Source organism: Hippichthys cyanospilos, chromosome 10, assembly GCF_059441005.1.
Source record: "Hippichthys cyanospilos isolate Australia breed blue-spotted pipefish chromosome 10, RoL_Hcya_1.0, whole genome shotgun sequence".
NCBI lineage: Eukaryota > Metazoa > Chordata > Actinopteri > Syngnathiformes > Syngnathidae > Hippichthys > Hippichthys cyanospilos.
In genome coordinates, this window is record NC_142378.1 from 16700487 (window position 1) to 16716796 (window position 16310).

The 16310-nt window shown below is 41.1% G+C and overlaps 1 protein-coding gene across 1 annotated transcript in view; it reads left to right on the forward strand.

The window, feature by feature from the left end:
* cpamd8 (C3 and PZP like alpha-2-macroglobulin domain containing 8) overlaps positions 1 to 16310 on the forward strand; it is a 51118-nt gene that overhangs the window by 27055 nt on the left and 7753 nt on the right. Inside the window, exons 22-36 of the mRNA XM_088426127.1 lie at positions 862 to 992; positions 1086 to 1137; positions 1258 to 1556; positions 1685 to 1753; positions 2678 to 2834; positions 2915 to 3091; positions 5836 to 5917; positions 8478 to 8634; positions 9731 to 9805; positions 12198 to 12363; positions 12476 to 12562; positions 12632 to 12768; positions 13322 to 13477; positions 14992 to 15054; positions 15977 to 16248. Coding sequence (XP_088282253.1) covers positions 862 to 992; positions 1086 to 1137; positions 1258 to 1556; positions 1685 to 1753; positions 2678 to 2834; positions 2915 to 3091; positions 5836 to 5917; positions 8478 to 8634; positions 9731 to 9805; positions 12198 to 12363; positions 12476 to 12562; positions 12632 to 12768; positions 13322 to 13477; positions 14992 to 15054; positions 15977 to 16248 — 2080 coding nt within the window. The remainder of the gene's footprint in view (positions 1 to 861; positions 993 to 1085; positions 1138 to 1257; positions 1557 to 1684; positions 1754 to 2677; positions 2835 to 2914; positions 3092 to 5835; positions 5918 to 8477; positions 8635 to 9730; positions 9806 to 12197; positions 12364 to 12475; positions 12563 to 12631; positions 12769 to 13321; positions 13478 to 14991; positions 15055 to 15976; positions 16249 to 16310) is intronic.

A 16310-nucleotide genomic window follows, 5' to 3' on the forward strand; every position in this document is an offset into this window, starting at 1 on the left:
AACATTGCATGTGTGTTAAATCAAGTTTATTTGTATAGCCCTGAATCACCACACTATCAAAGGGCCTCACAGTTCTAAAAGAAATTACAGTCGGCATCACGCACTTTTGTCATCAAATAAATTACTTAACAAAATGCTTGAATAATCGAAACGATCACTCTCAAAAGTGCTGTGGTCTAATAACAACACCCTTCCAACTCTCAAGGTTTAACCACATACAGTTTGTAATAAGTTGCCAATAGTAATACGGCCAATAGTAAAACTTCATGAACTGAAATTTCATGAATTCTAACTTCAAACAGCTGTAGCAGACATGTGTGAGGTAACGCATGCTGTGATCTTGGCATCACTGATCTACTTACATGAAGGAAGACTTTGCGCCTCCCTTCTTTTATCTATTACTGCTTCAAAAACAAAGCACAGCCTTTCACAGTTTTATTTTATGTGCTCAGTTTTATTGTTGTTCTAATTGTTGTTGTTGAAAATGTTTTCTTTGTTACATTTTCATCCATCCATTTTCTAGAGCCGCTAATCCTCACAAGGGTCGCAGGCTTGCTGGTGCCTATCCCAGCTGATTTTGATCACCCGTATAATGACAATGAGGCATTCTATTCTATTCTACAACATTGATGTAAACAACAATCGGATTTCTCATTGAATGATGCAGTAGAATCTAAAATGCAATAAATAGGCATCCAACAAAGTTTACGAATTAGATTAGATTATTATTCAATTTTGCTTGTATAAATCATTATCCTAATTGGTGGGAGCACACAAGAACCAAAATGTAAAATGTCTTGAGATGATAATCATGAAACAGGAGCAACGCTCTGACATTGTTCTCCCCGTTTGCTTTGACAGCCCGAGCCATCGCATATAGTGAAACCAGCTGCTGTTCAGACTCAGTGCAGTCGGGCAAAACAGGAAACGACGTGGAGGAAAGAAGGTCACCCACTGGCTTGGACTTTGTGCGTAGGACTGTCCTTGTGGAGGTATGTGAGCAGCAGTGCATCTCCATACTGTACATTGCACTGAATGCTTGATTTGGTTGTAGACAAGTTCTCATTTTGTTCTCCCTCTTACAGCCAGAAGGTTTGCCAAGAGAATATACGTATAGTGTCTTCTTCTGTCCCAATGGTAAGTGCAGTTTTGTGTTAGTATGGTCCAACTTCAGGGCCATCCATAGTAGTGCCTTCAAAAGGAATGCAGATATGTTTTACACACCTGAATCCCTGGGAATATTATTTCTATCGCCAGAGAGAATTCATATTTCCACCCCCAACAAGTATGAATATCAGTATGTGAAAAAGCCGGCCAAAATGAGCCAGTTCCAGGTGGCCGTGAAGACGCACAACGATGCCCATTTCGCCCTCTCGCCCACTCCACACGACAGCGCCGAGATGATTGAGATTGTTCTGGGGGGCCAACAGAACACTCGCTCCTGGATCTCTTTGGGTAAGATGGGCGAGCCACTCATCAGCGCCCCCACGCCGGAAATTCTCTCCTGGGATGAGTTCCGTAGCTTCTGGATTGTCTGGAAGGGAGGTCTGGTGCAGGTTAGACGTCCTATTCTCTTTATCAATATGACGATGGTGACGTTTTTATGCATCATGGCAATCATACATGGGTGCAGTCAAAAGCACCTCTCCTGAAGTTGCTGTATGTGTGACATAACAATTTTCAGGTTGGCCATGGTTTACATCCAACCAATGCATCATTAATCCTTCAGTGGCCTGGCGCAAGCTCCTTACAGGTTTGTCTTTTTAAAGTTTTTCATACATTGATTTCTGGTTATTTTTGGAGCATACGTCTTGCAACCATCGGCCACAGGTGAAACTGTAATTTAGAAACGAAAGATTTCTAAATTCCTAGTCCAAACACAAAAAAGATGGTTAAGTGTCATACAGTAATCTCTCTTTTGTCACAGTTAATAGGAACTGGAACACTCCTACGATAAGTGAATTCCACAATTTAGGATTTTGCCCTCTCTTTTGTTATGGGTACTGGGGACTGGAACATCTCCATGATAAGTGAATTCCACGTTGTAGGATTTTGCCCCTTATGGACATTGCATGTGCATAAATAAAGTGTATGAAATATTTATAATACAACCTTGCTTACCTTTCCCACCAAACCGTATTTGCTTTTATAACACACAACATGCAGTGCATCAGAATGTGGCAAGCGGCTGCTAACTCTCCCCTTCGCTACAAACACCACCTCCCCAAAAATTGAACCGCGAAATAACAAGGGATTTCTGTAATTTTAAACAAAATACTGCTCATCCAGATCATCCAGTCTCATTGAGCAAAAGTTTGTTAACATAATAATGAATGCTATTTACAAAATAGGAAGTATTTCAGCACGATTGTGATTGATGATAATAACAAAATATTGAATGTCATCCGCTGTAATCCTTCTTTTTTGCCAACAGAAAGTGACACTCAGGTCGCTTTTATTATCCTTAAATTACTTTTAATGTACGTGTTTGGAAATCAATCTTCAAGCAACTGCTACTATGTCAAACATGGTGCAGCAACACATACAGACATACAAATATACTCACAGGCGTTTAATCTTTGCTCTGTGGGAACGGTTACTATCATGGGTGCTTTGTTGGATACCTTCCTTGCCTCTTCAGTAATAATCCACGAACGAATCTCAAATTTGTATTCAGGTTCGACACATAGGCTTCTCCACAGGATGGGGCTCTGTTGGGGAGTTTAAGATCTGGAGAAAGGAAGACACTGATGAGAACCACAACGAGGCCTTCACTCTGGGGGTCCCGCACAACATGGTTCCTGGATCTGAGCGAGCGTCCGCATTTATGATCGGTACTTGCAGTGTTCACAAAGAGACAGATTTACTTGTCTCCAAATCCTTGTGAATGACTGCCGTCCTCCTTACTTTTTAGGCGATGTGATGGGGCCCACGCTGAACAACCTGGACAAGCTGCTGCGACTGCCGTTTGGGTGCGGGGAGCAGAACATGATCCATTTTGCCCCTAACGTCTTCGTGCTCAAGTATCTGCAGAAGACCAGGCAGCTCAGCCTCGAGGTGGAGAATGAGGCCACTGATTACCTCTTGCAAGGTACAACCTGTTTGCGAAATAGCTCATTTGCGCTCTAAAATAGTCGGTCACATACGTCAGGCAGCGGTTCTCAAACAGGGGTCCTCGGACTATAATGGGGGGCAATAGTAAAATGATTTGAAATAGATTGTTACGTTGTATCATTTAAATATGTGCGGTCCGGGGACCAGGCTTGCACATGCCTGGCAACGTGTAATTGCACACTCACTCATATTTGTGACTGGATATGCCAAAGCAGTAGAATTTTTCAATTGAAAAGAGAAAAATAATTGGAGTAAATCTGAACCATTTTTAAAGTCTAAATCATCCATATTAAGATTGCCAATTGCCCTTTTCTGGGGAGTAGTTTCATGCTCTGCAGGCCTTCAACAAGTCAGGCAGAGCAGCTGTTGAAACTCAGGAAATGAGAGCGTCGCTTCTCTGAACGTGCCTCTCAACAACTCAAATCCCTCGATGCCCCACTGTGCAAAACTAGCGGAAGGAATTGCTGGCAACTGGTCTACCGTTTTGGGTTTTGTGGAAACTCCGGGAGTGACGTTTACTTTTGATAATGGATTCTGTCCGTGGAAATGAGAAGACCTTTGACCCGGTTGGCAATGAGTACCCTGGATTGTGGACAGGAACGGGCGGTCCCCTGACCGTTTTTTTCCCCTCTGACTAGATGTGGAAACCCATGTGGCGTTACAGTAACCAACCTCCTTCATGAAATACAGCGAAACCTGTAAAGCAGGGCTTACCAACCACATTACAAATGTTGATTGTCACATCAGACTCCTCACACTGCCTATTCCCTTCCTCGTGCCTTGTGACTGTCCTTCTCACCATGACGTGTGCAGACAATGAGGCGCTCTAAAGTGGAACACCGGTGTTAATACCTTGTCCGCATGCTGGCAATCCAGGACTCCACCACACTTCTTTTACCCTTCACGTTCTACAACCTTTCTCACATTGGCATGAGCACACTCAGGGCCAACAATAAGACGCTGTAATGAAGCCATGTCAAACAAATCAGTAAATCTGAAACGGTAAAGAAAGTTTTTACGCTATACCGCCACAGTTGAGAAGTACATACAATATACATAATTTCTTAGTCTGCGATTATTTTCATTGGGTTTCATAATTTATTTTACAGGGTCTTTAAGGAACAAGTTTGTAATATTTAAGGGGGTTCATAAGACCGTATACAGTGGACCCCCGTGTTACAACGTCCACTGATTTACGTTATTTTCATGTTGTGACGTGGAATACTTAGTTTTTTCATCCCCTCTTCATGACATGTTCCCGGTTATGCTACCAAAACCACTGTCATGACCCTAGGGGCTTGGCTGTATTTGTGTTGTTTTGCCTCCATCTGCTGGCGTTTTTTCGGTGATTGCATTTATTTATATTACTATTGTCGTCTAACTGCTTCCATGAAACGCGTGACCAAAATGCTGGTCTGCTATTGGTCGGCATCTCCTTACAGAGATAGTGGTCTGCTATTGGTCGGCCTCACATGTTTCAAAAATGGCTTTGTTCTATTGTAAGTGGTTACAAAACCGTATTTATAGTGCATTTTACTGGTTAGTTCAAAGTTGAAAGGGTTAGCCATTGGTCCCAAGATTCCTAGTGATGTTAAAGAGAGAAGTAAGAAGATGATTTATAGGGTAACGAACCTGGAGATAATCAAGAAATATGAAGTAGGTACCCTTCTAGGGAATATGGGCATTCAAAGATAAATAAATCCTTTCTATATTTTTTAATGATGATGTTTTCTGATTGTATACATGGATATTACATATACGTACCACTTACTATACTATTTTGGTACAAATTTTTAATATGTATGTACAATTTTGATGTTTTTTAAGTGGGGTTCTAAACGCATTAGCTATGTAACATAGGTTTGGATTGCCCGTCATACAAAGAATTCGCCCCTACGACCCTAACCGCAGAACGGATTGATGTCGTAACACGGGGGCCCACTGTATTTGCTAGGACTCATTCTGATCACCGACAATATCAAACAATTGTCTCTATTAGGGCCACAGATAGGGAGTATCTTGATTCTCTGAATCTGTTGCCATTGTTTTTTATGTGCTCTCGTTCACATTCCTGCATGTTGCTTCTGTCCCTGTTTTTACTGCCTTTTATGAGACCCCATAGTCTCAACCATGGTTGACTTTACTGAACCTCCATTTATATTTTTTTCTTGTTGTTTTCATCCATGGAGGGCTGAGTCCACTCAGTCTAACTGACTGAGTTAAAAGAAAAATCTTTATTGACTTTACCTTTCTCCATTTGTTTCTTTTTTGCATTGTGTGCCATTAGCCAACTAAAAAAAACAGAATAAGCCTATTTTGGCAAAGTAAAACGTAGAAATAAGATATCTGTTCGTAAAAATTTGAGGAATTAATGCGAAAATTCATGAAAATAAATTACAACCTCCTGAAAAGTTTGGACACCATTACTGGTACTCACGCTAGTAATGGCCTTTGTTTTTTCCATTGCATATTCTTCTTGGTCTCCATTTATGTTCAAGTTGCTGCTGACTCGTATTTTGAAAAAAGTTCTGCAAAGGAGTCAGAAACCAACCTCTGAAAGTTGCTGGACGAGTATTAGTTGGATATTTTCTCCAAAACTTGTATTACTTCAGCGATTCCACTGTAGCAATTTGCAGGGAAATACAATGTACCTGGACGCAGCTTTTCCCCCCAATTTGATGAAATCAATTTAATACATTTTTTTATTTCCTTCTTATCCAGGCTACCAGAGACAGCTGACCTACAAACGTCAGGATGGCTCCTACAGTGCTTTCGGAGAGAGGGATTCCTCAGGAAGTATGTGGTAAGTCCTTGTCGGTGAAGTTTACACATCTCTTGGAGTCCAATTTGTGATTTGGCGAGACCGCATTCTTCAATTTAAACTGCGATGCACACGCCGCCGCCATAGGCACTCAAAGGTTATAGCAGCATCACAGCACACATACAACACTGGCGAGCTGTTTCTCCCGTTGTCGTGTTTATACTCAATAGAGGTCAGGCAGACTGAGCCATCTCATAATATTTATAAGAATGACATCATTGTTCTTTGTGGAGGGGTGCGGTGTTGACTTTTTGCACATTTACGAGCCAAGGTGGGCACTGCAGACGTGAAACAACAGGCCGCATAAACAACTGAGAATGATAAACAAACTCCGTAGTTGGTCCCCAGTTGTAGGTAAAATTCTCAAGATTTATTTGCCCTCGAGCATACGTGACACGGCACAGAGCCATGCTGCTCCGACATCTCGGAGACAGTTATAGGTTGTCTGGTGTCACGTCTCCAAATGCTATTTTCCTGGCTCGGATAAATGACTCAACACCAGGATAGAGTCACTCGCTGCCAGGGAAAAGCTGACCTCTTCTCCTCATCACTGACGGGATGTGAGGATATAACAAGTGATCCCATAACTCCATTGCAGGTTGTGGGCACAACACAGATGGTGCCCTTACAGGTAACCTACACCGTGCCTTATGAATCCATCAAAGTGAGCCCTCTTGTTATCCAGCTCCTGAGATAATGTATTTTCCTAGCACTAACATTTTCCAGTTGGCAAAAAAATACAACTGGAAAATTGACTTAATCGTTAATGAATGTATCCTTGCAGTCCAATTTTCATGGTGAATCCATAAAATAACGCACCCAAAACATCCGAGCCGCCACACAGGTGTCACAGATTCAACAGCCTATCAGAAATGCTTTGCCGTATCACGTGAGGTTCCAGCTCAAAAACAATCATTTCTAAAACAAAAGCGAGATCCAGCTGGCTGCCACCAAGCTGTACAAATGCAGGAGTGATTCCCAGGAAAGCACGAGTACCACTAGTGGTGGACAGTAAAATCATTGAATTAAATACATTTAGAACATTATTAGAATTAATCTTGAAGCTATATGTACAGCCTTTAAAAAATCCAGTAACCTGCAGTCGTTTCAAAGTGTAATATTAGAAATTATTTTTTTAATTTTAATCTTATTCTGTGGCTTGCTCAGTAGCTGGCAAAAAAGTTAGTCCTCACAGTCTTGAATAATAATATAAAGCATGAGCAGCAAAAACTGCATGACTGCATGACATATCTGAATACATAACACTGATGCTGCCCATATGATTAGTAGGATGAGCCTCACAGCTGGCCATAACAAGAAACAAAGATAGTGACGGAGACGTAAACAAAGGACAAAAATGTTCAGCTGAAGCACCGAAAGCTCTCTGAATGTTATTCCTCACCCCAGGTTTTAATCTGTTTAACCCTGAGGTATGTTCGGAAAAGTGTAAATATTACTTTGTTTATGCAGAAAGTAAGCGTCGCTTTCTTGTGTTTCGGCTCCGAAATAGCTCTTACAGTTCCCCAGTCTTTCTACATCCAAATCTCCTCGATCTGTCGTAGCCAATTTCACACTTCAAAGCGTTAATATGACGGCTGTTTGAAGACTATACCTGGCTGTTGTCTGAGATAAAAGACAGATTGGCAGAGTCCACAGAAGAATTTTACGATGTGGACCTAGGGAAAGATGATCCTTTTCCCCAATGTAAGGAGGCCTACTATTTTGACATCATTCTGACTAATATATTTCTGTTTAGGGTAACAGCGTTGACAGCGTTTCAATCATCAAATCAGGGCTACTGTTACTGTATGTCAACATTGAAATGTAAATGTGGGTATACCGTATGTGCAGTGTATGTGAGGTGTGGCGAAGTGTCACAAAAACATAATAAACTATGTTAAGCAACATAGTACCTATTACGGATTATGTTGGAGTGTACTTCAGGGTCAAGGACATTTGATTTTGAAAACGGTCCAGGCCTTTCATTTTCAAATTCTTTATTACATTCAATAAATGATATATGAACAAAGACATTAATTTCATCCTTTTAGATGACCAATTCTATAGAGATTTTTACAGGAGCCAACTCCATTCACACACCCAATAATGAATGTATTGAGGCAGCAAATTGCTTTTTGCTAACTTTGTATAGTCCATGATATCCATCTTGTCTAAATAGCTTCGAGCTGCATTCAGGCCACACCGTTGCTGAGGTTCCAATAATGGATTATTCATGCATGTTTATATTCAAGCATTTTCTCAAAGGGTCCGTGTTGGGTTTTACATCAAGTCTTTTTTATTTGTTTTTGCTTTAATAAATCATTTTTGCATACATCCTTCTGCTGACAAATTGAAAGAGTGTGACTAGTTGGACAAACTTCACACTTGGCCGGAAAAGTGTTTGCCTTCAAGCTCTCAAATTTTGACAGCTGAGCATTTTTATGGAATTTGCTCGCACATTTTTTTTTCTAAAGATCTTTTTTTTTAACCTCTCCTCCCTTCCCAAACCATGTTTACCCTCGCCCATCTGCACTTCCTCTAGGTTGACAGCGTTCGTGCTCAAGTCCTTCGCCCAATCACGAGGTTTTATCTTCATTGACCCCGAGGAGCTGCTTGCGGCTAAGTCGTGGCTCATCAGGCACCAGCGAGACGATGGCTCCTTCCCAGCCATGGGGCGGATTCTGAACAAAGACCTGCAGGTATATTGTAGATGATTTCAGAGAGTTCTTATAAATATGAAACAGGAAGGAAAGGCACATTTTTTGGCAGACTCCTATGCGCAAATGTGCATGCCTGATGATGTTGTCAGTAATAAGTTGGGTTTGGTTTTCATCCAGCCATTTTCTGGTCGCTTATTTCTCACTCGGGTCGCTGGCTTGATGGTGCCTATCCCAACTGTCGACGGGCGGTAGGCGGTGGACACCCCAGATTAGTTGCGAGCCAATCACAGGGCACACGGAGACAAACAACCATTGACGCACCCAATCATCCGCGTGGGTTCTCTCCAGGCTTTCCGGCTTCCTCCCACATTCCAAAAACATGCATGGAAGGTTATTGGGGATTCTAAGTTGTCGATGAGTGACGATGGTTGAAGAATACTACATGAATGTGAAAATGCCAGAAAATCACAGATATCAAATTTTCCCCTAGGTGTGGGGTTGGCCAAAATGGTGCCCAAAAAGTGACGGGGGTTGGCCAGCGCCACTCCTGGATAAGGACAAATTCATGCTTTCTTCACCTCTGTTCTACTTGGATCCCATAGAGAAGGTTTTTTGTCTTTCAAAAAAAAACTACTGTAGCGTACCTAACCAGCATGTTCAAGAGATGTGTGCATTTATGACGCATGTTTAAAAAGGAGCAATAAATATGAATCCGTAAAAAAGGAAGCACTCTTTTGAGCTGCGGGCTTTTGACAATATCCATGCTTTCCATTATCTTCGATGGGGCACTTGCTAATTTGGCAGCCACATCGGCGCACTTTTCAGTCAGTTGCAGTCTACTTACAATCATAGATGAAGGTTTTTACAAAAATACAACCGTGTAAATTACATTTTTTCCAAAATGTGTACATGACTAGAGCTGTGCGTTTATGACGATGCAAAGCTAATAGCGCTGCTTTCCATAACCTTCGGCGGGACATTTGCCTCTGCTAATAATGCCTCCACATTACCACATCCATACGATACTTGGAGAGTCATGTCAATATAGAAAATGGATGGCTAGATGGAAAGCCTCTCTGTCTCTGTTTTGTGCAATTTAATGAACAAAAATCATGAGAAAAATCTCCATCTACAGGGTGGGATCCATGGCAAGATTTCTCTGACGGCTTATGTGGTGGCAGCTCTTCTGGAGACGGGGATATCCACTGACGTAAGCACAGGGTGTGGGCATTGATGATGTGGGAAATTACCCGGATATAATCCTTTGTTTTTAACATATTGAATCTTTGTTTCATTCCATGAAGACTCGTAATTTTCCACAGTGTGAATTATAGTGCAGGTATATTTTTTTAGCTGTGCTGTGATTGGCTGTTGATATTGTAGAAATGTCATTTTCTTAGTGTCTTTGAGCAGAATGTTGCTGTTGTACCATTGTGTTTTTGTTGCTCATAGTTGACCTTTTGTCCATAAGCCAATTTACAATATTTCGTCAGCACCTCTCACACTGGCAGTGAAGTAATGCATTCCGTTTTACCTCCATTACAGTATATCAATCCACAGTTGACCAACAATCAGTTCCACGTCATGAAAAGACGTGACATTTAATCGATTCTTATGTCCGTCATTACGCTTCCACTAACGTATTGGCACAGGATTCTTTCCGTTAGTTAGGAGTGCAAAACAATGTTCGATGTCTTTTACAAGCCTTGTAAAAACAAAAACACTTTTCCTGTTTGCTACATCGGATGTAGTGCTGATTTTACGGGTTTCATTTCATTTCATGGAGTCATCAAGGGCAACGAGGTGGCGTTCCACCAGCTGTGGGAGCGCACTGCAGAATAGCTGATAGCTGCAGGGAAGGATGTCCTGGCAGGCAGCCCACTCACATTTGTTTTGCCTCAAGTCAGCACTGCGAATCTGATAACGTTTTTCACCGCGTCAAAACATCTACGAATAATGCGAGGAGACGTTTAGGTGTCGTGAAGGACAATTTGCATTTGTGAAGGACAATCAAATCTGCTTTTTCCTGCACTCTTCAGTATCTTCATTCAGTTGTCTTTTACTCTCTTGATTATATTTCCTTCAGTGGTCCTCTGCACCACATTAATATTACAAACTCCAGTTAATATAATAGATCTATGATAATAATCATGATGTTACAGTCTGACAAAACCAAGGTCTATTAGTTATGAAATATTGGTATTTTTTCATTTTTATGAGTAAAATAAGTGTACTGAAGAATGTTCAAGTGGAGTTTTCCAATACAATCACTATGAAGTGTTTGGGGGAAAAAATACAGTGAAATTGGATGTGTTCCACTACAATTCTTCAGAAAACTTCTTCTTTCCAATTTTACATAGTTGAACACATTGGCCCTATTTTGGATTCATCAATCCTGCTCTCCCCCTTGATCTTTTACAACTGATAAAAAAAAATGCAAGAAATTTAAATAAAAAAGTCTTTCACATCAAAGCAAATGATCCATCTCTTTCCAATTTCACGTTTTGAAAAAACAAGTTCTGCACTTGCAGTGAGCTGCTCTGGGGCCTTGTCATCTATTAGATTAGGGAAAAGGTCACATCTGCCAAAGATGAAAGCCAGTATTCTTACTTGTTGCTACAGGGGGAAAAAGTTGATTCAACAGCCACACCCAAAGTCAAGATTTGAGTGTGCCAGCTTTATGTTCATAATGTGTAGCACATCTGAATCATGTGTACACAATCTTCAACACTGAAAGAAAAGTGAGGCTGACACTCACTAAGACCTTTTTTTCCATTATGTACTGGAACTTGCAAGTTGTCTTCTAATTTTACAAATTTGGGGAGGAAACAACAAGAATTTTTTGTAAACCAATTAAAAAAATGCAAAAAAAAAAAAACAACTACATGGTTTAAAAGAAAAGGAAAAAAATCCCTCACTATATAAGATGATCATGAAAACAACAACAACACAAAAACTGCCTTACTTATGCTCGTTAAAAAAGTAATAAAATAAAACACCTTGCCATACATCACAAGTGTGTAGCTCAAGGCCCGGGGGCCAGATCAATTTATGTGGCCCGTGAAATGCTGATTTGACGTCAGGTTTTTGATTAAAACACCGAACTTGCAAGTTGTCTTCAACTTTTACAAAATTTGGGGGGGAACATTTTTTTTGTTTTTTTTGTTACCAATTTAAAAAAAAAAAAAAAAAAAGGTTAAAGAAGAGGAGAAAAAATGCCTTACTATATAATATGGTCACAAAATCAATTAAAAACTGCCTTACTTATAGCCATTTAAAAAGAAAAAAAATCACCATGCCATACAACTTTCTGGCTGTTGTGTTCAAATTTTACAAATTTTGGGGGAGAAAAAAGCAGCTGGGTTTTTTTTCTTCCCAATCTCTCTTTTGAACTGTTTTTACCAGCCTCTGATTTCAAAAGAAGCTAAGTGTGTGACGAACACACTCACACTTTATTTGATTCGCAGTCATTCCAGCCCTCTGTCAGACATTTTAACTACAATGTGGCCCACGATAAAAATGAGTTTGACACCCCTGCATTGAAATGAACATCTCTCTTCAAAATCAAATGTTATGCTTGTCTCCTATGTTGTGTGGTCCAGGAAGAGAAGGTGGCAGTGGCCAAAGCCAAGGACTTCCTTGAGACCAACACCTACTCAGCTGATGACCCTTACACAACTGCCCTGTGCGCCTACACTTTGACTCTGCTCCGCAGCCCCTTTGCACCCCCTGCCCTGCGTCGCCTCAACCACATGGCCATTATGCAAGGTACTGCCACGGTCATCACAGTGAGAAATAACGATCCGATCCAGGTGTTAGCTCATCGAAACGTGTCTAATCAGAAGCTTTATAATGGCATTTGTGTCTGTCCGATGTGCAGACGGACTCACCCATTGGAGCCTGACTGGAAGCACAATGACGGACGAAGACACTTTCATGGGCTTCAATGATGGCCTCTCCCAGTCGGGTAGGCCAACCAGCTTGATATCCCGTGCGCACACGCAGGCCTTACTAAGTGCTGAGCATCTGTTCCCAGTCGTATCGGCAGAGGTGGAAATGACGGCCTATGGGCTTCTCACCTACACGCTCCTCGGCGATGTGGCGTCAGCACTACCTGTGGTCAAATGGCTCTCCCAGCAGCGGAACGCCCTGGGCGGCTTCTCTTCCACACAGGTCGGTTTGGAACCTGCCGTAGACTGTTACTGTGTTTAAAAATTACTTCATTTTTGCTTTGAGTGAACGCTAATTTCACAATAAGCAGCAGTTTGCAAATTTTGCACGAAACAGTGTTCAGGTTTGAGAATGCCACTCCTAGATTAAGTTTATTGTCTAAATAAACAAATGAAGATCGTTACAAATTGCATGTTCAACACAGCCACGTACTGAAACTGCATAGAGGGGGAAATCAGATTTTGTTTTGTGAGCTAAACATTTACACTTAACGAAATGCTATTGATTGGCTGTGTAATGCCTTAAGGAACAAAATATTTGAACACAAACAGTGTAGCAAGACTTGTGGACACAAAATAACAATACTCACAGGCATACATTATTTATCCTCCGCAAAGACAACTAATATTACTTAAGACTTACTGAAAAGCAGTGATCACGCCATCTGATGACCAAGGACTTAAAAATATATTTCAGTGCACCACTGAAGAATTAATTTCCCTCATTTTGCATCTCTCTGTATGATAATTTCTGACTTTGTTCATCTGTGTGTCAGGACACGTGTGTCGCACTGCAAGCGTTGTCTGAGTACGCCATCCTGTCCTACGTAGCTGGTGTCAACCTCACCATCTCACTGGCCTCTACCAATCTGGACTTTCAGGAGACTTTTGAACTCAACAAGGACAACAAGAAACTCCTTCAGAGCGCCAAGGTAACTAATGTTACTTTGTTTTCATCATGTTGCAGACCCTGCTTTTAAATGCAATTTGAAAATGTTCTCATTTCTCATGACCGGTCCTCATTTCTTATTTACACTCATGGGAACTGACATCATGCACAATACTTGAACAATATCATTAAAAAATAATCAATGACCACTCACAGGTGTGTGGATAAAGTACTAGTATACCATCACTAGGGTTGGGGAAAAAAAGTCGACCAAGTCAGGCTCAAATTGAAAAATAGGTCAACTGAAAATATTTGTCTTAAAGCTCTGACAGAAGCATGTTTGTTCTACCTTCCTTGCAGACTAATGTAGGGTTTCAATGGCAGCCAAAGAGACAAACCCGCCAAAAAACATGAAAGCACAAGTTTGGGATGACTTAGTTAAAAAAGCATGATAAAAACAATGTAACATTCAATTCTGGCAAAGCTGATCTGGCATACCACAGCAGTTCTTCAACTGTTGCCTCACTTAAACAGAAAACAACCATATGCGATGACCATCTTGACATGCAGCTCCACATCTTGTTTTGGTTCACCACCTAGTGGCCAAATGGCTGGTCCTATTTGTGTTTAAAAACACACATTGATTTAAAGGGCTTCCAAAGGCAATATTAGCACATGGAGGCTCCCAAAAGAAATGAAAGTTGAACTTCCCAAAAAGCTCTAGGGCTGTATTATCCGAGAATACAATACTACAAACAATCTACAGTTTTAGGTGTTGAAATTAGGGAAGGCGGTCAATCATGAAACGTGTCCAATCTGCTAGTCAAGAAGAAGCAACAGAAGAGGAAGATTAACAGGGAGTTGCTCACTCGTTGTAGCTAATAGGCAGCAACTCAACTGTAAGTGACTTTAAATACATTTTACATGTGTAATGTACATACATTACAGTATGTGTGAACGAAATGTTAGCGTTTACATTCATTATCTACCAATTTCATAAGAGTAAGCCTCTTTGGTCAAAAATGATCCGGTAATGCGTGCGCAGATTCATTTTGACTTATTACAAAGCTTAGTCAGCTCATTATATTATCTATTGCATCCCTCATGACGACATCTAAATACATTGGAGAATTTTATTTTTGTGTTTTTATTTTTTTTTGCATTTTTGGGCGTGGGGTTGTGTTTCTGGGAAAAGATGTTAGTAATTGATAACAACTTGAACAATGTGGTGTTTTATAACTGAAGCAAGTTGGTGTTTTTATTTATATATATATATATATATATATATATATATATATATATATATATATATATATATATATATATATATATACAGTATATACTTTTTTTTACTGTCTAACTGTATACACAGTATATCCAGAAAAGTAGTGAGTTGCTGTTATTTATGATAACACCTGATGAGAATTGATTGAAAATGTTCGAGTAGTTGCAGTGTTGCAGGATAAAGTTATGAAACTAACTGAAATCCAAGTGTTTAAAAGCTTGATAAATATTTCACATCTTCCCTGTTGTTTTTCTTACTTTTTTTTGTCTCAGATTCCCAGCATTCCTACAGGCCTTTTTGTCAGTGCCAAAGGAGAAGGCTGCTGTCTCATGCAGGTAACACAGTGTGACTCCCACACACGCACACACTTGTTGCGCTTATCGCACGCTTACCTCATCGTCTCACGGGGAAGAATTTGGCAGCCGACAGCTTGTTGTTGCTCCTTTTAATGCACAAATGAATCACCGGCAATTGGAGTAATCTGGTAGAGTTTAGGAAATTGCTCTTTTATGTCCTGCGCTCCCCAGGACAGGATGCTGATTACTTCCTGCCTTGACACTGGACAAACAAAAAAACTTTTTTACCTGCTCAAGTAGCCTTTTTTTATCTTCCAATTTTCCAGTTGTCTTATTTGAATTTAATTGGATGTTTGTATGAAAGGGATGTCAATCATTCATTCTGGGGAACTGTGTTGTGCAAGTTTAGCCTTCACTCTCCGCCGCTACCCCTTTCGAAAGACTCATTCCTCAGGCGTCTCAAGTTTCTGTTTTTCACTGCTGTAAACAACACAACGCAGCTTTAGGCAGCAGCAGCTGGCTTCTAATGACATGCATACAACAGGCAAATCAATGGCTGTGTGTGTGTTGTTTGCTAGCGTGCGCGTATGCCTGCGCATACCTCGTATACCTGTGCGTCAGACATCAGAAAGAACAACTACGTGTTTCACAGGCTTATCTTCACGATGGTGCAGGTTCATTTTTAAGAATGATCAAAAAAATGAAGAATGAAAACATGTTTTTTATCAGGATGCGTGCCAGTCAGTCAAATGTCTCATGCACACACGCACATGCACATAGGTAGATGTATAGACATGCCACCTGATGTAACGGTTGATATCCTGAGCCAACTCTCTTCTTCGCTTCTTCTGGTCAATGTTTAGCGCGGTGCACATCATGTCACCAAGCAGGACAGTTTGAGGACACTTTAAACGGTAAAAGCAAAAATAACCCTGCATCTGGAATCCACACGCTTTTCCAGATTGACGTTTCTTACAACGTACCCGACCCTGTATCCAAGGCGGCTTTCCAGCTCAAGGTGGACCTCAAGGAGCCCTTCCCGGGCCGCAATCCGCAGCCTCCTCCTCCCTCTTCTTCCTCCTCTTCCTTCCGTCATCCCGCTCCGCGAACCCGCAGCCGCGCCGACAACCGCTCGGAGCTCAACCGCAAACGGCGAGCGCCCTTCGATGACGACGACCCCGCAGCTCACCAGGACAAAATGGACTTCCACATCTCCTTGGAAGTCTGCGCCAGGTGGGACACTTACTGCAACTGCCAAACACACGCACATCCTTTCCATCCCACCACTGACTTCA